Source organism: Protopterus annectens, chromosome 5.part0 (genome assembly GCF_019279795.1).
Source record: "Protopterus annectens isolate FY-2018-M chromosome 5.part0, PAN1.0, whole genome shotgun sequence".
NCBI classification, from domain to species: Eukaryota; Metazoa; Chordata; order Ceratodontiformes; family Protopteridae; genus Protopterus; species Protopterus annectens.
In genome coordinates, this window is record NC_056735.1 from 837819712 (window position 1) to 837844264 (window position 24553).

The following is a 24553-nucleotide window of genomic DNA, read 5'->3' on the forward strand; positions in this document are numbered from 1 at the left end:
AAGGAGCATTTTACACTACTTCAAAAGTTGTGCCAGTATATATATATATATATATATATATACATATATATATATATATATATATACATATATATATATATATATATATATATATATATATATATATATATATATATACAAGTATTCTGATGGTATTGCTATTAGACTGTCAACGTTTTTTGCGTTTTATAGAACAGTGCCCTCTGGAACATGTCACTAGTCTATTAAATCACCAAAACAGATTTACCATCTAATAATAACTTTAATTCTTTAACACGTCTGTGTTATTTTGGTGTACACGTCTGAATATAAAATCCCTGTACCTGATTGAAAGCGTTAGTGGTTTAATTTATGCCATGAAATAGAAAATATTTGGCTGAAAAGAAATGCTGTCATTACAATAAAAAAAGGCTTGTGCAGTTTATGTATGAATGAGTTAGGGGTATATTTTCCGTCTGTATATTATAAATTTAACCATACGATTAACTACTTTTTATATTGTTTGAACAGGATGATGCATTACCCCTCAACAGACACTTGCGCACACTGTTGCTGGTTACTCCACAGCATTGAAAGGACACTGATAATTTGTTAGGATGCAAATGAAGAACAAAGACTGACAGGGGTCCCTAATGCAGAAGACCTGAAAAGGAAACCGGGACACAATTAATTGTGAAATAAAAAAAGCTCGATCTGGAGCAGAATGTCTACTACTATCGTCGGGCGTGTGAAGTTTGGTCATGCCATTTTTATCACTGATAAATCATTCTAATGTGGAAATCATAATTTTCCCTGTTTTACTCCATTCATATGTAATAGCTGTCTCTACGGTGGAGTGCTTCCTCTTTTACAAAGGTAAACATATAATGCAGCAACAGGTGGCAAACATAACATTGAAAGGACAGTACTTTCGCATATAGCTAACAACATGCAATACAAACTTAAATAAAGAGATGCGGTTTCAAAGATATGCTTATGGGGCAATTATACAAAATGGAATAATAGGTTGTATAAGAACTATTTAAATGTGTAGCCTGACCTCAGATCATAGTGGTAGCATATAAAATATCCTTAAGCTCTTTTTGATCTCCCCTCATATTTTGCACCTCGTTTTTTTCTGGTAAAATCAAATGATTATAGTCAGTCAATAGGGGCAGACCTTAGAGTTTCATGACTCTTATTGTTTAAAATGGAGTATAAAGAGTTAAAATGTGAAGCACAACACAACTTTCCGCAGTTACTTGCTAGCCTACAGATGGAGGATTATTTTACAGTCCTTCCCATCTCTACACACATAATCATGGAAAAAGCCAATGCTTTCGGATGTATACACCAGCTGGGATGTATCCAGGATTTTTGGTTTTAACAGCAAGCTCCCAAGCTGCTGCCCCTCCCAAACTAATTTCTCTTTGTTCCACACATCCTTCACAAAACGCAAATATTAAAATCTATTACAGAAACACATTAACCAGACAGCTAGCAAAAACTATGAGACTATAAGCCCATATTACTATGATCATTCGTATGTAGATTTGAATATATGACTAAGTGTGTATGACTTGGTGAAAAGTATGCCTTTTCAAAATGTAATTTGTACCCCACAACTTATTTGAGCTACGCCTGGTTACACCCCCTGCATCCAGTCACTCAAAATCTCGCTTACATTGTTACCAAAATATTCAGTTTTTTGTTTGTGTGTCCCTCCTCAGAAATGTTGGTGAAGCATTTGCACGTAACAAGAAAATAATACCAGATGACTGTCCTATGAAGCTTTAATGGTTAGCATATTAACAGGTTGGTACTGCCAACTGAAAATGTAGCTGCAAAACATGTAAACTGCACTACATGTCACTCCCAAGTCAAGGAAAACAGTTGTCAAATCCAACACACTTTCAAAATCTTTACCTTCGAACTACAGAAATCAAACTGCAACAACAGAAGGAATGGATGGATGTGGCAGGGGGAAGATTTCTTTTAAGGATTGTTATTTCATTATATCTCGAGTATGCATTTTACTATTTCCTCTCTATTAGGCTACTGGAAATAAAACCAGCTACACGATTATTTAAAGAGCTATCTCTAATAAACAAACCGGATATGTTTTACACAACTGCAAAACCCGTATAACTAGTTCGATACACCATATTACTTCTACTTGGACTCATTCGGCAGGTATAACAGATGTTTACATGTAATAACACGGATTTGGATCACTGAAACTGAAGAGAATTCTTAATTTTGCTATTATACCTGAAATACCCGGCTTTAAACAGTAGACATTGTTGTGTTCAAGTAATATGCAAGTGACTAGGAACGTGCTCACTTTTTGCAATTATCATCTCTTGTTCGCTTAAAGTAGACAATAATCGTTACACTGTTGAATTCTGCCCAAGAACAGTTCCCTAAAATGAATAACACAATTGTTATTAATGCGTCCATACTGAATAATACCCACTGCCATTGCACAGTATTAGGAAGTTGCACTTCATTATCATATTTGATCATCACTTCTCTGTTTTAGCAGTGTAGTGCAAATTTGAACTTTACAGGCATGCCTCATTGTGTGGCTTGACAAAATATATGCATGTGTACTCCATGTTCATTACAGAGTAACATAAACATTTTTTTCTGAGAAATTTATTAAACTCAGATTTCATCGCAATGTCAGTTATTTGTTTCCAGAAATGAATTATTCTGTAAATTATTTACATGGTCTGCATTTGTCTTTAAACCTAGAATAAAAATTATTTCACAATGCATTTACAGGAATTACCATAGAAAAAAAAATGCTGTCACAGAGACCTAAATTGACAAGCCCCAGTATAATGTGATGTGGAAGGATTATAAATAGTTTGGATAGGCATGGATTATTAAAATAAGTCTAGAAACGACGTAGGGACATAGCATTTTACATTTCATTTCCCTATACCATAACCCACTTAGACGGTGAATATTTGACAGGTAACGTGGGTTTTCTCTTCTAATTTATAAAAGTTGGCATTTTCTGTTTATCAAACAAAACATTTTCATTGAATGATAAATACTATACAAAATGACTTTGCAAAACATCAAATGCCAATCTAAAATGCAACCTAGTTTTACAACTAGCACTCCTCGATTTTCTAAAAGTATTTAGAACGCTCTTTACCTTTATTTTACATGAACATCAAACCATTCTGTACAAAAAGGTAGTCCAGACTCAGTCCAAAGATACAGTTAAGGGGGTTGCAATTTATATGTTATATATGTGTCAGTGGAACTGTCCCATTAACCCCTGTAGTGGTGCTCTGATAGTGCTGAGGAAGTGAATGAAGTCTGTTTGGGGCTGAAGGATCACCTGCTTCTCCTGTCGGTAAGTACATACTGATCATTTCCCTCAGGTCCCCAGGGCAAGGAGCCCTTGAGTGGGAGCTCACTGGAGGACTGACGCTGGGCTCTGACTTGACAAGAGATCCAAGTGCCCCTATGGCACCCGAGGATGCCACAGCTGAGTTCTGGTGCTGGGAGTAGGAGATGCTCCCATAGCCGGATGGAGAGGCGGTCATGTAGCTTTGCGAATTGGAGATCGGGCTATACTGCAGAGTTGCCATATCGTAGCGGTGCATAGGCTGTGGATTATGTGGGTGGTGGTGGTGAGCATGATGATGATGAGCTCCAGTAGCTGGATGTTGACTATATGCCAGCTGTGCTTCTTGCATCATGGCCGCAGCGGCTGCTGCTGCCGCCACCGAACCAGGATAAGCTCCGTTTGCCCATCCATTCATATGTGCATAGCCGCCTCCGGCAGCGCTGCCGGGGCCCGGGCTGTCCAGACGCTGCCCAACTCCTACTGGGCTTACACCAACCCCCATGCCGACTCCTACGGCAGAACCACCTCCAGAACCGGCCGAGAGCAGCCCGCCAGCAAGCGAATACTTGTCTTTTTTCAGGAGGGTCTTGGTTTTCCGGCGGGGACGGTATTTGTAATCCGGATGCTCTTTCATGTGGAGTGCTCGCAGTCGCTTCGCCTCGTCAATAAAAGGTCTCTTCTCAGCCTCTGACATGACCTTCCACTCCGCACCAAGTCGTTTGCTGATCTCAGAATTGTGCATTTTGGGGTTTTCCTGAGCCATCTTTCTCCGTTGTCCCCGGGACCATACCATAAATGCATTCATTGGCCGCTTGACTCTGTCCTGATTTGCCTTTCCTCCAGAATTTGCACCAGTCTGAACCGGTCCACTAGTGTTTTGCGGTCCAGAGGACTGCAAGTCCGTTTCCATCATCATGCTGTACATTCAAGCGGCACCTGTTGGGACTCAGCTCACAAAGAACATAAAAACTTTCTTAAACGCCTTCCTATGCCTCCACTAGCTTCTGAACTAAATGCCGCCTCTCTCGCCGAAAGGGTCTTGTTGACTAGACTTTACAAAAGACGTGTAGTTGTTAACTTCGTCTTCAACTGCACCTGCTTTTAATGCATAATATACATATGCGAGATAGTCCAGGTTGTAGTAACTTTGGAGATAAAGCTCGCTCTACCTTACCGGGCAATGGAACGTTAATAGAAAAGCTGCCATATGATGTGGACTGACAGCGTTAAATGAGTTTGAGGCAACCAATCGCGTCTCGGCGCGCAGGCCAATTTGCATGGCGCGCGCTGTCAAGGAACGTGAAATTGTGAGATCTTGAGAAGGCGTGGCTTTAAAGGGTCCGCGCAGTTCCCCCTACCTTTTAATAACTCAGGAGGTAACTACACAGGAAACTCTCATGGAAGAGGTTAGAATAGTGTATAGTGAAGCTTAGATGGCAAGCCACAGGTTGCCGACTGCCAGTAGCAGTGCTATTTTCTGATTTTTAGTGCACTATTGCTTACCCTTAGTACATAGCCTACACAAACGTTAGCTTTTAAAGCCTATATTTTGGGTCGGGCGACTCTCTCTGTCACACACACCCATATACTCACTTGCAATGCATCGAGTGTGGTAGGATAGTGTCAAAAATGGCACAGTCAAGGATGGGCTTCACAATAATTAATGTAGTCTCTCTAAAACTCGGTGGACAGCTAGTGCATTATCCTCCATCTCGCCCACCCATCATAATCGGGGACAGAGGAAACGGTTCCAAGACTGAGAGCTGAGTTTTTATTTACTTCCGAGAGTGAACATGGGGAGGGGTTAAAACAGCTGTGTACAAAGCTACTCCCTAAAAATATAACTAGGGTAAAATGAAGTGTATAAACTTTCCCTGGACGCGCTCTGTCCAACAAGTGCTTATCACTTCGTAAATCTGGTGCGGAGTGCGTGTTTGTGTGTGTGTGTGTGTGTGTGTGTGTGTGTGTGTTTTTTTCAGCACAAGGCTAGCTGTGCAGTGCAGCTCTCGTTGTAACAAACTTACAGAGAAAGACAGTGAATGCCAAGTACTGAGTCGGTCAATAATCTACACCGCACAGATCGTTTACCCCTTCACGTAAAATCATACCTGATTACATACTTAGTACAATTCACATTTTCGGTATATGTACATATTAATGAATTTCATAAGCATTCTGACAGGGCAGATGTTAGTGAACTTTGTCATTCTATATTACGAAGTGTGTGGGGTGGGATGTTTGTTGATCAGAGTTTCAAGAGTGAATGAATGTTCATGTTCAATACAATCCAAGTTAGGCTCATACTTACCATGTAGTACAAACCGTCGCTATCTGTTCTTGGAAAGTGTAGTGATCGTGTTCCTAACAATCGAAGTGAAAACAGAAAAGAAGTAAGTCCTAAAATGTTCCAGTCGGAAGAAAAAATCTTTCGGCATCAGATATTAGTCTGCAGAATACTATGCAGTACATACGTGCTTTGCACGTCCAGATATTATAACGGTTTTGTCCAAAAAAAAAGCAAAATGGAATACCAAAGGCAGAGATGTATGAAGGCACATTCACGTAATACAAATTCAGACGCAGCTATTGTTATATAAAAAGCCTACAGGTTAGCTTTTTATCTGATCATTCCTATGTGATATTGTTTAAAATTTTGATTTTAATTCCAGCCTTTTAAATAGTAGGCTGCACTACACACAAACAGATAATGGCTTTACTTGCATGATTTCATTACTTGGTTTTCTAAGGAGGCAGACAGTTGAGTGTTTCTGGCAGTATCTAGGAGCAAGGAATGGCACGAAACTGGAAGGCAGAGGTGCTTCTAGTAGATGCTACTGAAGCTTAAATTATTACAGTTAACAAACTACATACATCGTATTACAGCTATCCCATTGCATTCATTTTTAGGAATAAAAAAGACATGCAAGGCCAATCCAACACCATTCGGCAGAAATAATTTACAATAGTATGGCTTTCCAACACCTTTTTATTAGAAAGAAAAGTTAAATGTGCTTGAGCTGTTCCGATTTATAGTGCCCGGCTCAGTTTGTCACTGCATAATGACTCAGTTAAATGATTCGAAATGTAATATTCCAGATGCTTTAATTTAGACACTACCTCCAACCATGTATACATATTTATTATATTATGGCAATTCGAATAAATGTAGTGTGGAGACGTGTAGTTTATGACTAATCAAAAATGGCAGTGTTTTGGCTTAATTTTGTTTTCACACCTTATGGATTTTGTAGCCACTAAAAGTAGACATATTATACACTTAAGCAGATAAAAACACTCATATATGCCAATGGACTACTGTATGTGTGCGTGTGTGCGCGCGCGCGCACGCTCGTGTCTCATTCTCACTGAAGTGGCCTTTGTAAACACACCATGTAGAAATCTAGTAAGGCAATAAGTTCAGACAGTAAATAGATAACATAATGTATGAAATGCCTATACTATTATTCATAGAAAACTAGATCCAATTGCATTGTCTTTTTTGACCTCAGCAAGGTATTAGATTTTTTTGGAAGCATTTACAGATAATAGGTGACACCCCACATATCCGCACGCAGAGGTGTCACTACTACACTTCAGACTTTTAACTGAAGCTGACATATTTGCTTAACCTATTTGCTTAACCTGCTCTTAACATATTTCACGGGCTGCGGCATGGTCATTAGTTCTTGATGCATCTAGTATTTGCACAAGACTAATAATAAACACTTCACGATAGTGTGATAATTTACTGGTTTGGATTCCAGACCATAAGTTTATTAGTCCCAGCAGAGTGTTCCTTGTGAACCGATCCTCAGGGGGTTCACTATTCCAAATACAACAGTGATTTCATTATTGTTTCAAAACACTGACATTCGTTTAACGTACTGATATAAACCATGAACTGAAAGCTAGACGTGTACTTAGCAGAAGCAGGGATGCACAGCCTATTTTGGGTGAAGAATCATATCTGTGTTTCTGGATAAGGAAGATGCCTCTAAATGTATAAAAATGTGTGCCCCGCGTGCCACCAGCATAGACGAAGATCTCAGATGAAGACTTTAGCTCTGGAAGTTTATCTGTTTGTATTTGAAATTACTCTTTCTCTCGCTCTCCGTGCTTCCACTGTGAGTAAAAAATAAATAAATAAATAACAAGCCGAGGATCTGAGTCTCCGAACTAAATTCCAAAAAAACGACCCCCCACATTTTTAGTGTTTTGTAAGGGGCAATCCCGCTGCACCCCGTGTGTGTGTGGGGAGGTCAAAACACCTCTCAAATTCTTAGCATAAGAAATCTGGACAAAGTCTAACATTATGGAGTGGGGGTAAAGACCCAAAAATAGAGACAGCTTTCAAATACTGCCCTTCTACACATGGACAGTTGTTAGAGTAACGGGATTTGTGTTAGTGTACATTTTCTTAAGGATATGAAGTCTGAAACTGAAATGTATGTCATTATTTAGTGACTTCAATCCTCATTGATTTGTCAGAAAAAAAAAACTTTTTTTTTCTGAGAAACGAACCAAAAATATAAGGCAAAAACCTGGATATCTCGTGCAAATCTGGACAGATGAGAGCTATGGGGGAAGTTCCACCCCCTAACTTACACATACCAACTCCAGTGTCGCACCAACTGGAAAGGGGAGGCATTCCTCCCAAAAGGCATCACTGCTGGTACAAATCGCCGACAGTGATGTCCTGTGGAGGAGATCCGATCCTCGACAGATTGAATTTCGAGCAAAGGGGGCTCCAGGATTCAACCTTCGCCCACCATTTGGTAAACGTATATGGATATTTCTATATATAGACAGATATACAATTTTGAAATACTTACTTATAAAAGTTCACACTAAACTTAAACACACAAGTGGCAGACCTGTAGCACACCACCTCAAACATTCTATAATAGCTACGTGTGAACAGAGTCACCCGTGTATGGGCAGACCAAAAGCAAGATTTTGACGAGTGTATTCTCTGTGGAAGTTTATGTCATCATTTTCTTTCTTAGTACAAAGCAGGTTCCAGTGGTAGGCACCAATGTGACATCTGGTTTCCAACAACTACTGTAAGACATTAAATTATTTCTTGAAAATGCTGTTAGGCGATTGGAGTTGTCCATGCGGCTTTTCTTAACATTGCAAGCACTAACTTACTCGTACATTTCAGATCATGTACCAGCAAGAAAAAGAATGAATGAGTTGTTGGTAAATATCTTTCTCAATATACAAAAAGTCCTTCACAACTTTGCAATAAAAGATTGGAAGATGAGTTAAACCAGAGTATATCTTTCCAATGTCCTCGAGTTTCATGGACATACGGACATTCCTGATTCCCAAATTGTTTTCCCATGAAAAAGTGGATGTTTGCAGTAAAAAAAAATAATGACAATCGGTAATGTCACATATTTCCTTTTCTTCAAAAAGTTCACGTTAATTAAAATATTCTTATTTTATCAACTTTTAAAATCAGTAGTAATAATATTGTCCCCGATTATTATTTTTTTTCTAGCCCTGATTCTGGAAATAAAATGTTGCGAGGCTTGAAACCACATTGGCAAGATTTGAGAAGCATGCTGCATAGAAGTGTAGCTACTGGCATGTTGCTACTGCCTTTCACTGTTGTATCTGCTTGTTGACTGATGTAGTTTAATTCATACAAGGGTTAAACTAGAAAACTGACTGCATAAAGGAATAAATGACATGGACACCTCGGGCTGTGTATTTTATAATTGAATTCCAAGTTTGAAACATACTATTATCAGTTTAATATATTTTCTTTTCAGTCTGTTATTTACTGAAAACGTTAATGCGAATGAATACATGTGGTGAATGATGCATTTGTGAGTCTTAATTAAATGTTTCTGAATTCGTTGGTTTTAAATATATCTCCTCTTTGCTTTTAATGTTATTAGCCATTTAAGAATTGGGTGGTCCAATAATACTGCACTCTTAACAAATGTTATATGCGTACCTGGGTAGCATTTACATGCTCACATCTGTTTGTCTGTACGTCTATCTATCCGTCTTTGTATTTCTAATCATACATGCGAATAAATAACGCCTTACTCTAGTTAAACTTAACTGAAATCCGAATTGTTTAATGCTTGATTTTGTCAGATCTGGGGATAAAAGAGGCTGACGATTAGCATCTGAAAAATGGCAACTGCACACTCACGCCAGTCATTTGATAGCACAGATCATAGGCTTTAAAACTTTTCTGAAGTGTGCCTTGTCTCTTTCAAGTAATGCAAAATATCTTGAGTTTTCTTGTGGCTAACAGAATAATCCGGCACCTCTTCACCCCCCTCCCCAGCACTTCCATACCTCTCAACTGTACCTCATTATCACAATTTCTCATTTCCGCATTAAAAAAAATCTACATTCCATGCTATTCTACATTAAAATGGTCTTCAGTGCATTCTCTGATAAGATTTTTAACAGATATAATTGATAAGTAATAGTAAACCGTATTAACTGCTCAAACCAACTTGTCTTTGTAGAAAGCAACACGTTTAACAATGTTGTGAGCTTCTTATTTGAACTTGTTAGCAAACAAGGGTGTAGCAAAGCATGCTCTGTGTACTCTAAGCCAAGATTTTTCTTTGCATCTTTCAAAAACCTTGTGGCTGAAACACCACATGATGTTTATTAACATCTAAAGTGATATCCGCTAAAGGAAACTGCTTTTCCGATAGGAGTGCACCTCTAAAAGATTTTATTGTGACAAGAGTCGAAAATAATGTGCCCCTTTCCAAAATGTATATGGGCAATATATTGAGGGTAAATACACGTTATAAATAACAGGAGGCTGATGGTAGCAAAGGTCTGGGTCCAAAATCCAATTGTCTAGCTACACCACTGTTTGCAAATATTCCATGCTTTGCCCAGGCTTACCATATTTTCACAAGACCACTGCTGGACATTCTTTTACACAAACACGAGATGCAGTAGAGCAAACAATAACTGTATTCAGTGCAAACGATTAAACGTCATTTTTTCTCCATACTCTGTCAACTTATATTTAAGGTGTTTCTTTCATTCTTTTATCTATCCATAACCCGTTTTTTCCCTATTTTTGCCCATGGGCCAAAGTATCACTTCAACAGTAACAATCATCTAAAGCCAAAGTTCACACCGCCGTATGGCTAGCTAGACAATATAATTGTTTTATGTTACTAGTAGAGGGAAGTTAACAATACCTCATGTAATAAATTCTCAATCGCCATTTTTTATGCTTGCCCAAATAGGGTCTGTCCTGCGTAAAAAGGGACAGGTGGTAGGTAACCTTAACTTTATCAACACGGTCGAGATCGCATATCACACTTTGGGTATTGAAGGTTTGAAAGCTATTCTTTGTATTATAAATAAATAGCGCGTTTATTATACATGTTTGCAGTTTATTTGAGCAATACACTGGAAGAGACCTCCCATCGCTCTCACCTTTCTCTCTCTCTCTCTCTCTCTCTCTCTCACAGACACACACGCGCGCGCACACACACACACACACACACACACACACACACACACACACACACACACACACACACACACAGGATTTTGGTCAGTGCGTTATTCTTTAACTGTTTAATAACTACAAAGTTCATACTTTGCTGCTACTCATTTGAATATGCAAAAATCGTGCCATACAAACAATACATTAAAACTAATTTGTTTTGCCATATTCTCTAATATAGAATAGCTGACCTGATCATTTGCCAACGCTGGCATATATAAATGATCATCAGAAGAATGAATTATGCAAACCTAGAATCGATTTTTAAAGAGACTTATTATTAACTAAAGGTGATATACTTTAATCTCTGATGACTGTTTAAGAAGGACAGTAGTGACAAATGCTGTTGCAACAAAGGCCAAATGTTTTGCAGGGAAAGTAATGCAATTAATTTTAAATCCTAAACTGTAACATCGGTTGTTACAACAACATACGACGCTTTTATTTATAGTTATCTTGTCAATGCATCAAATAACTTTCCCATGGTTCACAGAAGCCTTAAGCAATAGTGAAACCTCTACAGAACTGTTACAGCACCAGAACGACCTAAACTGAGGAATAGAAGATCCCCTTAAAGAGTACAACGATCCCCGAGCAAGACATCCCACAAATGTTAAAGTTTAAGATATAATGGTACTTTCAAAAAGTCAAGTACTGAATCAGAAAGCAGTGTATAACACGCACACACTATAAGTGAAGCCAAGAAATTCAGATCATTGGACTCCTTTATAATGAAGCGTTTACTTACTTACGCATGCAATCTAATTAATTACTGAAACGGTCGGCAACCAAATTTTCCGTTATAAACAAATTGGCAACATCAGGTGATTTATTATTAGAGAAAGAAGAAAATGATAACTTTCACAGTACTGTTTTAAAAATGCATTGTTAGATCGCCGACTGCTGGTTGGAAATATTAAAAGTACGTGGACGTGGAATCACAAAGCAGAGTTTGTCAAATTCTGCCAGTACTTAAATTCTACCAGCACTTTTACAGTCTGTTCATTTATCAACCATCCAGATGAAACAAGGCAATAATTCAGACACATGGAGAATGTCCTCTGATTTTTTTTCCACAGCCAGCTGTTATGCATAAATCAAAGGGAGGATCGCATATACCAATGTTCTAATATACCAAATAGAGGTTGATACGTTTTTAAGAGGAAATGCAAATACATATCTTTTGTAGATGGCAATCGTCCTTCTGTGTTCAGTGCGCCAAAATTTCAAAATGACATGTCATTTTTAGGGTTATCGGGATAAACTTTAAACATTGGTCAATGTCATCCGAGTCATGCGGGGTAGTAGTGGTTTGGCAACAGTAAGTGCCTTGGGCTGTATCCTGTATTAGTTCTGAGTCAATTATCTCGTAATAAAATTCTTTATATCTAGACTAAACTCACCCTTTCTAAGTAGATGAAACTCTCCAGTTACGCTAGGTTTAATATCTGTGCTTAAAATGTTTGAGTCGAATTAGTAATGTAACCCAAGTAACACTAACGCTGCCAACGACGGAGACAAGTTAGTGTTGCTGATTGCTTCTTTTAATATAGTAGAATGCTGTCTGTCTAAACTGAGGTATCCTTGGAGGTGTTGTTTGAAACGTATTCTTTCATTCAGAAGGGTGGCACATAGCCAGTGTACTAATATATGGGAGATAGATGCAGTGATTTGAAATGAAAACGATCGGCCGTAGTCAGTAATAATAATGATATAATAATAATAATAATAATAATAATAATAATAATGATAGCTTTACTCGTTTACAGTTTATAATATACAAAACCATCTTCCTACTAAAAGAATAAAACAAGTCATTGCATAGCATAGCACTGATAGCAAAATAATCCGCCTAAAATTTGCTAATCTCTGATAGCGTAACATTTACGTTTATCTTGGAAATTCCAAGACCCTTATATAAGCATGGAAGGAAGTATAAATGTTCTTGTAGGTCTAATTTTAAATAATTGGATCTAAACGAACAAAAACGTGAAAACCTTGGGGCTGCTACCATACTGTTTCTGACAGGGCATGCAAATATATAGTGGATGTGCAAATAATAAACTGGGGTGGTTACTGACAGAGTTCTAAAGAGGTGAAAGCGTTTGGAGTGTATGAGTGAGTCTGACTGAACAAATCATATTTTGAAGATTGCTAAACCTGATGACAGATATATATGATGGCTAGTGTGAAACCCGACCCATAAATGGGAATAGCATACTCTACAGTGACTATCAAACTGCGTTCCTAATGGCTAGTGTGGTTTCCAGGGTCAGTGATAAACAAACATCGTTTTCAATTACCCCGGATAACCAAATTCTGCACGTGTATTTCAGTTTGATCATTTTTAAAGTCAGTCCCAGGTGTATGCCTAGAAAAACCTTGCATAATGAGCCTGGTGTCAAGGAATTATTACAAAAGAAGCAAGTAAATTCACAGCTGAAATCATGATGGAAGTCTGTGAAGCTTTAGAATAGGAGCTCGCCCCGTGAGCACTGCTCACACATATAATTCAAATTTCACAGCTGACCTGTTCTGAAAACCTCAATCAGCTTCTAATTGAATGGAAAACAAAATATTGCTTCCCTACAGCAGAGCTAACGATTTAATCATTATATCAAACATTATAGCTTTTAATTAGGCTAATGCTGATACTGTATGGAAAGAGACAATTCAATACAAATCTTGATGAATTCTGTAATTGGGTTAACAGCAGAGCAATTGGAGAAAGACGTCAATATTCAAGCTGTGTAGTCACTATGTTAGTGAATGAAAGGACAGGAGGAAAAAAATGCAACACCCATACGCACCGACGTTTTTAATACTGTATGTTGTATTATAGGCTACTCTTTGGGGAAAATACACCATGCGCTGTAATTACTGAGTTAGTTATGGTCTGTTTTGGATACACCTGTCAACAAAACAAGATGACACCTTACCCAGTCACGTTCTACTTATGTCCCCAGTATACGTTGGCTCTGCTTAGTTATTCAAATGCATATATATATGTTTAATATGGGAATAAACTAAGTACTACGAAACTAGTCCTATTAACAACTTAAGTTCTACTGAGTCTAGAAAAACAAGTAGGCATAGATTTCTACCCAGTAAGATACACTTTTTTTGAGTGAAAACTGTCAGTATTTTGTCTTCCGTTTTGAGTGTGTCCTTTACTGTCTATTGAAGGTATGCATTACTTAGGGTACACACTCTTAGTGCTATTTTTCAAGAGATACTTTTCATGTTTGTGTTTTATGCAGGTACAACATTTGATACTCAACGATTCTGAATGGAGTTGCCATTGTCAGCCGTTAGGATAAGGTTAAAAGGCAAGGCGTTCGTAACTCCCACTATCAGCAAATGTAGTTCACTTTATAATACTCATAGGATCAGGGATGACGCCAGAAATGTTTATTTTTTATTCAGTTCAGCATAAAGCTGCTGACCTACTACCCACCTGTTATTTACAGACATTCTCAAGTCATTAGAATGTTGTGCCTTGCGCATTGAAAATAGACATATTTTTAACTACTGCCACTTAACCGTTTTTATAGATGCATGCCTATCATACAACCCGAGGTGTATAGCTCTGTGCAGCATACCGTAAACATATATTAGAAAGCTCTAAAATGTGCTCACCGAGTAATAAAGTTTACGAAAGAGTAAAAGAGGTTGCAACACAGAATAAACTCAGGAGGAAAATGCAGTTATATAACTGCTGCACCTGTGTCATAACATGATGTAAGAGAGTTTGACTAGTATGTTTCAATTTAGGCGTTGGAGTCCCCATGCCTATAGGTGGAAAAGCGACATAATAAGCACAGCACTGGTTAACATTTTTTTCAGCAGGATTATTGCTTCAGCAGGTACATGCAGACTATCAAATGGTTGTCCTCACTCTTTCATTTATTAGATTAATTTTAATTGTAAGCACTTCAACAATATTTGTCACTTTAAGATGTACTGCAAACCACAATATTGGTCGGGAATGACCCATGTCGTGGCTCAAGAACCAGAAAGAGAACTCTTGTCAAAAGAGTACTCACGGTCACGTGACAATGTTCCGCACATTTAGCCCTTGTAACTTCCTAAGTTTTCTATTTCTCGAATAGTACAGTCGTATAGACCACATGATGTACTTCTTCCAATCAGAAAGTACGTTATTTATACTACCGCACGCCTTTGCGTTTACTTTCCGCAGAGCAGTGGTACACTAGACGTATTTCTTAAGTCTGTAACATGACGAGCGAAGGTTAACTGGAGATTAACTAGAGTTTTTCATTGTAATAAAATGTGTTATATATAAGATTAGTTTTTGTATACAAAGTTATTTTCAGACCTAGAAATGAAAGCATTTTTTCTAGCAAAACAGCTTTACAAAGTAAATAAACGTTGCTTTCACAAATGAATATTTATTTTACCATGTCTGACTTCACTTGTTAGTTTGAAAAATATTTGCAAAACTTGTACGTAGGTGACGTGCCACATCACTGTTGGGTACTTTCATGTAAACTGCTATACTTGCATGTCTGTGTAAACTGTAAAAATACTGCTGGCCACTGGCCAAGTTGCCCCTAAGCACCCCCCTCAATAAATTTTCTCTCAAAAATGTTTTACTTCCTTCACATTCTGTTACGTCATTATTTAAGTTTTCCTAGATGGAAATTTTATTTTTGCTCAGAATTAATTTCTAATGCGAAAAAAAGGCTTCGCTAACACTGCGTGATTGTCCAGTTCTTAAAAAAAAGTTAGCTGACTGGGGTTACTTACTTTACCAATTTAAGTGCAGTTTTATAACACCTTTCCTTAAAGGGACAATAATTTATTAGTATTGCTCTTACATATTCAGATATGCACTGTTAGTGGGAGACAGTATGACTATTCCATTAAAAGTGATTTGTTTGTTGTACCCTCATTCGCTCATCAGATTCTTGGCCTAACGCGTGACAGTGGTAAGGAGGGTGGTATTTAAATGGCTGACATGTAATAGGGCACCACTTAGACACAGTGTATTCAAAAGCACTATTTCTTTCCAGATTATTCTGTATGTTTGAAGTACTGAACTGTTAAATACTATATGTGGCTACAGTACCGTACAGTGCTCAGTAAAGTTATTAAGTTATGGCAGAAACCACACATTCCATCCATAAAACCATCTCTGTGTGTCACTTCCTTTTGCACAAAACAGTCATACATATCATTCACTAACACAAGCGCAGTTACTTGGACTAAATTCAACTCAGCATAGTACTTCATACCATAAAGGAAATAAAAAAGAGACACTGGAATATCTAATGATAATTATAAAGTGAGATGGTTGCAGAATGAATCAAAATCTACAAGTTAAAGGGTCAAATAATCAGTTAATCAACCAACAACCGATCAAATAAAGGAAAATAATCTATTACAGAACGTGCTCCTTACTGATAAAAAAAGCCAGTTAAAGACGCTTTTTGATAGTCATTTATTTAATTTAAAAATAAATAAATAAATAAACAGGCAAACAAAATGTTCTTTTGTTTCCAACGTGTCTGCTACTCTTTGAGAAAACCCTCCATCTCTTCTTCTACTATAACCTTGTTTGAGGGATAAGCAAATGAAATGCATGACTGTGGATAATACATACAATGCAATTATAATTAATGTCACTGTTCCTCCTTTGTTAAAATTTTAATAAGGACGCCTTAAGCACATGAAAAAAGAGAAGATTTGGAAACAAGGACTACTTAGAAAAAACTAAAATGAAATGCGGACATGAGTACAAGCCGACGATTATAGTATTTAAAAGCAACTCAGTTTGGATTAATTTGCAGCATTCAGCCCCATTCAGTGTATACAATTATTCTGCTAATGTTTAACGCCTGGCTGAAATATTCCCGCAAAAAGAAATGTAAGAAGACATTCGTTTTGCATGAATGGTACAAGGTGTAGATTCCAGGCCCTTAACCATGCCCACTGGAAGAACTAATATGTTGTAGGATTTGGATACGTGCGCAGTGGGGGCGTCTGGCTCTGATTCATAGCATTAAAAAGATCGTGAGCTTGCCTCCAAACCTTTGACTTGGCTATTGACTTGACCTAGTGTAATCCTATTCGACTTACAAACATCTCATACAGACAAATTTAGACTGACCATGTTCCGCACAGCACTCTGTCTTAGAAAATCTGTTGTTTACTTCCATGACTAATGCTCGCACGATTTATAGGACACACCATTAAGACATGACTCTCAGACTTTCTCGTTAAGTGGATGATGTGGTGTGACAAGTATGTAACATATGTGCCACATAAACTAGAATGGAAGTACAAAACAGTGAAATCAAGATCAGCAATGCTTTTCATGTTTGCAGACTACACATTATAAATGGATGCAACTCTTTTCTTCTAAACTGCATCGCACAGTGCAGAAAATGTCTGTCTCCTCGCAGTAGAGTGCTTCTGACAGAAAAAAAAAGACTGACATACTTCAGAATGCCTAACACGTAGGAGCTATGCTTTGGAAAGCTTATTGCTCTTTGGTGGTGACGGTGGTGTGCGGTGGTAGGTTTCCCGTGGGATATACAACATGCATGGGGAAATATGAGATGTTGTAGTGTTATTAACAATTAAAGAAAAAGATATTCTACACATGTCCAAGGAAGTGATGTTGATGTCAAAGTTCTCAGGCCAAAATTTCTTTTAAATTATGTCTCAGTCTTTCAAAGCCAGCTTACTTGTAAACAAACGTTATTTTACACATTGCCAATATTTTCCTTGCTATTAAACAATACAGGTAAACTATATGTCCATATACAAGTATCGCAAGTAGCCCCCACCCCCATCCCCAGTTTGTCTGTATGGCACTTTAATATTGTGCAAGAGCAGAACAGCTGATTTTTAGCACTCACCTCCACCTCGTACCCCCTACCTACCCCTCCCCCAACACACAGACACACACACACACACACACACACACACACACACACACACACACACACACACACTTTGTCTTACTCTACCTTAGATGCATCGGACGTGAAACAATGATTCAGAAAACAGGCTAAGAACGAAAACTGAAAATAAAAGGGCAAGCTTGCATTAAACAATGACAAATCTGTCTGGCTGGGCACAGAGTTAAAAAAGTGTGTGGTGTGTTACTCCCTGTTTTACTAACTTTAACGTTTACTTATGAGCCACCAATTCCATTAAAAGTGCGTATCAACATTTTTCAAAATTTACAAGCGTGATAAACCTCAGGTAAGCTAGCTGTTTCTGCTGTAGTTGGTAGTAAAATGAATCAGAAACTAACACTGATCACTTTGGAGCAACTTTTACCTTAACATCAACTAGCTTCTTCCTTCAAAGGCAATAAAGTTAAATGTGAAATTCAGGAAGTCGAATTCAGGGAGTATTGCAAACTGGAAGCTGCAATGTAAAACATTTTAAAGCAACAGTTTAACGTTGTTTATAGTAACACATCTATTTTTACTGTTTACTGCTTCTAATGACACTGTAGTGCATAACTTCTATCAAATATAAATTACATCTTGAATACGTTTTATGGCAATAATTATGGAGTTTTAACAAGTGGACTTTCAGTTGCCACCATTCACCAGTTGTAATGTCACACAACTGATTAAAACGGCCGTAGCCTAAAAATGTATATCTTTATCTTGTCATGTCATATGGGATCGATGCAAAGGTCCGTGGGAAATTACATCTTTAAACGAGAGAGAGAAATAGGAAATGCAACTCATATTACTGCATCACAAATCAGTGATTAGCTAGAACAATGATAATTGAATACACATTAAAAACTAATATAATAAAGGGGTTTGTGTTAACAAGCACTTCTGACGATGTTTGTAACTTTGGATAATGAGATTATTTAGTGCGTTTAGGGGGTGTAGTCCGTGAATTCCATTTTATAGTCAGATATGCTTCTTCCTATCGCCCCATCTACCTGGCATTAAAAAATGCTCATACCACTTAAGCTGCCCCCCCCCATACACACACTTAACGGTTGTAACATTTTCAGCTGCTTAGTCAAAACATATTAGATGTATTGTTTTTAGACTTGCAATCCTCTCTATAAACAAGCTATATATATGTTTTTAAGAGCCATTAATTTCGATAGTTATAGACGTATGGCTTGATAAAGCCCAAATGTTTCTAACATGCTCAGAAAATTTGTATTCTTTAGAATACAAAGAGTATGCCTGGCAACACCCTTGGTGCGTTTATTCCTAGTTCTTTTGCCACTAATGGCACAGTTTATGAGGGGAATGAAACATGCAAAATCAGACTTTAAATGTCGGTTGGCTGAGGGAAAGCCCCTTTTACTGTTAGATGTACAATATTTTTGAAAAGTGACAATGTGAATAGGTGCAAGCCTTTGCTGAGTTAAGAGCCTGAAGTAAAATTCCCTGCGCGCTTAATCGATTGTGTTCTTTTAATTTACTTATTTCACTAAATGGCAGGTGTATTTATGCATTTTATTTAACACCTGGGTTGTTAGTCTGAAGCACCTTCTATCTCTATCTGCCAGCACCTTACCAGCAGCACGATATTAACTAATGCAGTTTTGACAGACTCTTAAGCAGCAAAATAAATCCATGATATTCATTTTGGAGGAGAACATGTAAAAGAGCTTTTATTTTGGGGACTGCAGCATTCTCATTGGATTCATAAAACAAATCGGAGAGGTATTTGTTTAAATCTCTGGGTAACTAAAATGTAGCAGCCTCACTTGACTCCTAAATAAAGTCAGTGGGGTATTTATCAAAAAAAAAAAAAAAAACGCTCCCTTCCACATGAAGTAATACTTTACTTACTTCAGAATATCTCTCTATTAACTCATCGTGTGTTGTGACATCACTTTCAATATTTTTTAAAACTGAATCCCTAATCTTACCTGCTATGGTGTTCTTTTATTTATTTATTTATTTTTTATTATGGGACGGGAGTGTTTATGAAGGCATAGTGCCATCGTGTCTGCAGTGGTGCAAGCCATTATACACATACTTAATATTGTTGACAACATATTAACCTGTGACCACAACATTTCAGCATATTTAAAGTGAGATTCATAGATGTCCGATAAAGTAGCAAATATACTACAACCAAACAAGTAGTACGAACATCTTTCCAAGTATGATACCACTTTGTAATGGCAGCATAGAAATATTATCTCATTCTTGAAACATAGTTGCTTGCAGTGTTTACAAATTGGTGCAGTGTTTTGAACGCTGCTTTGCTGTCTTTGGAAGTGCACGAGTGATGTTATTTGATTTTTGCGAAATGGCAGTTATTTCTAAATTCTACTGTTTTGGCAATGCCATATAAAAATCATGTTTGTGGATCTGTATTAAAGACTTGTATAAAGGATCAGTTTTGGACTCAATGTAATGCGATTTCAGTGTTCCAAACAGAAACTTCTACCGCCTTTTTACTTTTATATGTTACTATGCTGGACAAAGTGGTCACTGGCTCCAAAACAGACATTACATGATTTCATTAAACTGGGAAGTTCATTTACGGGAATGTCTTCTCCAGTTAAGCGAAAATATAACAATTACTAGGATTTTCTCCTGCCTGGTAGCCTGTGCGAAAGTGATGATCAATGTTGTTACAAGCGATTCTTTATTCAGTAATGTTTGTCTGGATTTTTAACGGTGCCCAAGTGATGTGGCCTGAAAATCAAGGATACTCGTAACACGATAATTTAGATACAACAAATCGTGTTTTTAAAATCCTCTTAAACTGATCATTCATTTCCCACAGTGGCCGCGCTTCCTAAACAACAGGAATCAATACAGTAAAACTGGGTTTTAATGGGTTAATTGACCGACGCTGCTATCTTGTTTAAACACCTGTCTCAAGAAAAGGAATTAGACAAATCCGGTAATCCTGTGGCCCAGATCAATTTCTGAATGCCTTACTGTACTGCCTGTTGATCAGCGAATACCATCTGTTTAAAAATTGTTAGTCATTTGAAAAGTAAGCTTAAAATAGTGAAATATGTGCAAGAGCTAGTCCCGTATAAAAGTACACTGACACAGTCTCTAGTCAATCAACATATTTTACTTCCTAAATAATTACAGTTTATAACAGAGAGTTTCTTAGGTCCTATTGACTGGCTGAAGGGTCTCATCATTTTAGCTAATGAAACTTAACGAGAATGCAATTTCTCATTAGGAAAATAAACAGGCAATTAATTTACTTCAGATCACACATTATTTGCCCTCCCCAACACATAGGTTTGACACGCACAGTTCTAATAGCCATTTTCTTTTTTAAATCAACTTCAAGCATGATAGTGGAATACAAAAAAAGTGTCCAGCTCAAGAATAGGAGAACCACTTCTACCCCAACTCATTAAGAAACAGCTGATTCCTTAATTAACTGCATCACCAAGTTGCACATGCACAAATAAAGTGTAACAGTAGTTTTTAGCACTTGGCTGGTCAGATGAATACTACAACATCATAACTTGTAGCTCTTAATATTACAAAAGTCAAAATGTCAGCCTACCTTTTAATCATAATCAACTCCCGGGCAAATTGTTACCGCCTTTCGACCTTTCAGTTTGTTTCTTTTAGAGCCACATCCCCATTACTTTAAAGATGTTAGATGGCTAATTCAGGGGACAAAATCTCTAACAGCTACCCAATCATTTTTTTAACTAGGAGAAAAGTGTTACAGAAACGCAGGAGAAACTACAACAATATTATTACTGGCTTAGTATACAGAGGTTGTAGAGTGAGGTTTTGTGTGTGTGTTGCAAATGGATCCATATATATATACGTACATGTGTGTGTGCGTGTGTGTACATATATATATATATATATATATATATATATATATATATATATATATACATATACATATATATATATATATATATATACATATATATATATATATATATATATATATATACACACATACACACACACACGCGCGCACACGCACGCACATAAATTTCTGTATAGATACAGATACTTAAAATCACTGCAACATTAGCAAAATCGAGTTAATTACTAATTATGTGATATGTTGACTGCATGACTGCACACTCAACACACGTACAAGTCACTTACACACACACACACACACACACACACACACACACACACACACACACATGCGCGCGCGCGCCATACAACACGCCAGAAAAACAATACAAAAGAAAAAAAATGAGATTGTGGAGATGGAATGCTTAACACCCGAACCCTCCATAATCCACACTATACTACCACAATATCCATTTTCTAAGTGTATTCTTATGCTTGTCTCTCCACTCTGCATACCTGTGTGAGAATGCTGGCCCTCATATTCACACGCACACACACACACACACACCTTTAGTTCTTGTATATAGTTGCCTCTTCAAAAGTTAGATGAGACTTACAGTGGTTTCCGGAAATCCATTCTCCCAGAAAGGCAGGGAAAGCGGTCGGAGAATGGTATGTTTTCCTCACACACAGTCTGTATCTAAGCCCATCTCCTTGTACACTGAAACGAACAAGAAACGTTAGTAAAGGGAATGGAGGATTCCCACAAATCTTGCAGCTCACCCTGACCCAGTATCCTGTAGCTCACCCTGTCCCAGTCACCTTGGAAAGGGATTGCCTGTCTCAGCCTGTGGCTGGATAATACCCAGCACCACACTGAAGAGGAGAGAAAAGAAAATGAAATTTATTATTGATAGAAAGACTTTAAAGACAATTTCAAGTTATTGTTTCTCCCTGCAAAAGGGGCTCCTTCTAACATAATGGAACGCCTTTTGTGTGCTGCGGAACAATACAAAACAAGTATTCTAATAAATAGCCACTTTTTTGTTCCCTCTCGACATTGAATAGGAATTGAGCAGTTGGTATGAGAGCAGCTGCGTCGCTTGTAGCAAGGAGGTGGAGCCCTTCATCTCCCTTCCTCTCATAACCTTTAGTTGTCCCTTTTTCTTTTCTCTTCTCTTTTCTTTCTCCTTTTTCTGCCGTTTTGTTTCTAAATTTCCGGGACTGTGTAGCTTTTACACTTTATTTAATACAAGTTATTTCTTTAACAGCATGTTCTACGTGTTTCTTTTCATGTACTTATTTATAGTAATATTAAACCCATTGTTTAGAGTATTTATACTCATTATTTATGTTTTTTTCGGATTCATAGCATTCCCTTGGGCTACTTGTGCTAGCTTTCGTGGCCTCTTTCACTTTTAACTCATTTTCCCTAAGCAGTTCCCTCCTTGGAGTCTGTTTCTCCTCTGTTTTCTTTTTTTACAGTATACTGCCTATTTGCTTGAGGCTAACACTTACGAAGTGCAGCCGTAACTAGACACCTAGGGACTTGATCTTTCATATCACCTTTTTGGCTTTAACTGTTCTTCGCTTATCTTTTCTTACTTGGATTTTCATTATTGCTTTCTATGTCATTTTTGTTTTGCAGTTCATTGTACACCAGAGTGAAAAATATTGCAGTGAACAGAACATATGCTATTTCACACAGACACGTGTGCAAGCAATTATGTGTGTGCCTCTCTTTCACTCTCTCGCGTGTGTGTGTGTATGTGTGTGTAGATATCTGTCTAACTTATATAGATAGAAACAGAGATAGATATTTATGTAGATAGATATATATTTGTATACATTTATGTACTGGGTCACGTGTTTGCATGCTAGTAGCTGATGACACTTGCTCACTGGCAGTTGCGTGTATCTATGAGTGTCTCCCTCTCACTCTCTGTCGTGTGTTTATGTTTGTGTGACACACACACACACACACACACACACACACACACTAGGTAACTCACAATGTTTACCAAAAGCCTTCAGTAGGGTGATAATGAGTCAATTATCTGAAGGAAAAGGCGACAATGATCAACTTCCGTGCACCTCGAAGCTTTAGGCTGCAGGAAATAGAAGGACAAAACAGTTTACAGTTAGAGCAAGTAAACTCACCATTTTATTTTAATTTAAACGTGTACTTTGTAGGAATGTAGCCTACGCGCTGATTTACTATGCGCGGTAGCAGGTCAGTTTAGTGAAGAGAATAAAGGCAGTTGAGTTGTTAACGGACTTCACCTGCTAGTTCCAGGTTTGATGCTTTCAGTTGCCATTTGCCTCCTCCTATGCGGCTTTCTTCAAATCACTTAAAAAGATAGTACTCCTAGTGATGACCCGCAAACGAAAGTTTACTATAATTTGCTCTAGCTTCATTTTGCACGGCTTGAATGTATAATATACCTTCATATATCTATATGTCCGTTTGTCTGGGCCTGTCTATTTATCTAGTAAAACTCTGGATAGTGGAAGCTATTTCCTGCCAGTTAGTTCTAAATGCAGCGATTATGCAAAGACACGCTTTGACGTTACACAGAAACGGTTATCCCCATCTATTGTTGTTGGCAGAAAGCTGCATCCTTGGACGTATTGACTTGAAATGTTGTATTATTAATATCATCGTCATTAATTTACTTAATATTGTGAAGCACGTTGTTAGAATGGTTTTATACATTTGAAATTATGGCAGTCACTTCACAAAGTCTGTTTATCATCAGCCAAAGTTTCGATGTTACAACACATCCTAAGACAGCCATACTGCCACTACATGTAGAGCTGCTAGTTCAAGTTTTACTTTTTTGTAATGATTCTTTTTATTTCTTAAGTTTTCACAAAACATTGGAACTTTTGAAGTCTGTATGTACAAATGAAATGCAC

General features: G+C 37.6%; 1 protein-coding gene and 1 long non-coding RNA gene across 4 annotated transcripts in view; both read right to left on the minus strand.

Moving 5' to 3' along the window:
• Positions 1-22528, minus strand: part of LOC122802852 — a 239934-nt gene extending 217406 nt beyond the window's left edge. The window contains exons 1-2 of one of the 3 annotated variants that reach the window (XR_006365001.1): positions 22443-22528; positions 22252-22355 (exon numbers count right to left, since the gene is read on the minus strand). This is a non-coding gene — a long non-coding RNA (uncharacterized LOC122802852). Of the gene's footprint in view, positions 1-22251 lie in introns of all 3 variants that reach the window. The other 2 variants (XR_006364999.1, XR_006365000.1) reach the window with 2 other exon arrangements.
• On the minus strand, positions 1742-4570 carry SOX1 (SRY-box transcription factor 1). The gene has a single exon (XM_044072641.1). The coding sequence runs from the start codon at positions 4272-4274 to the stop codon at positions 3240-3242; it is 1035 nt and encodes a 344-aa protein (XP_043928576.1). The 5' UTR covers positions 4275-4570; the 3' UTR covers positions 1742-3239.
• Positions 22529-24553: the final 2025 nt, after the last annotated feature.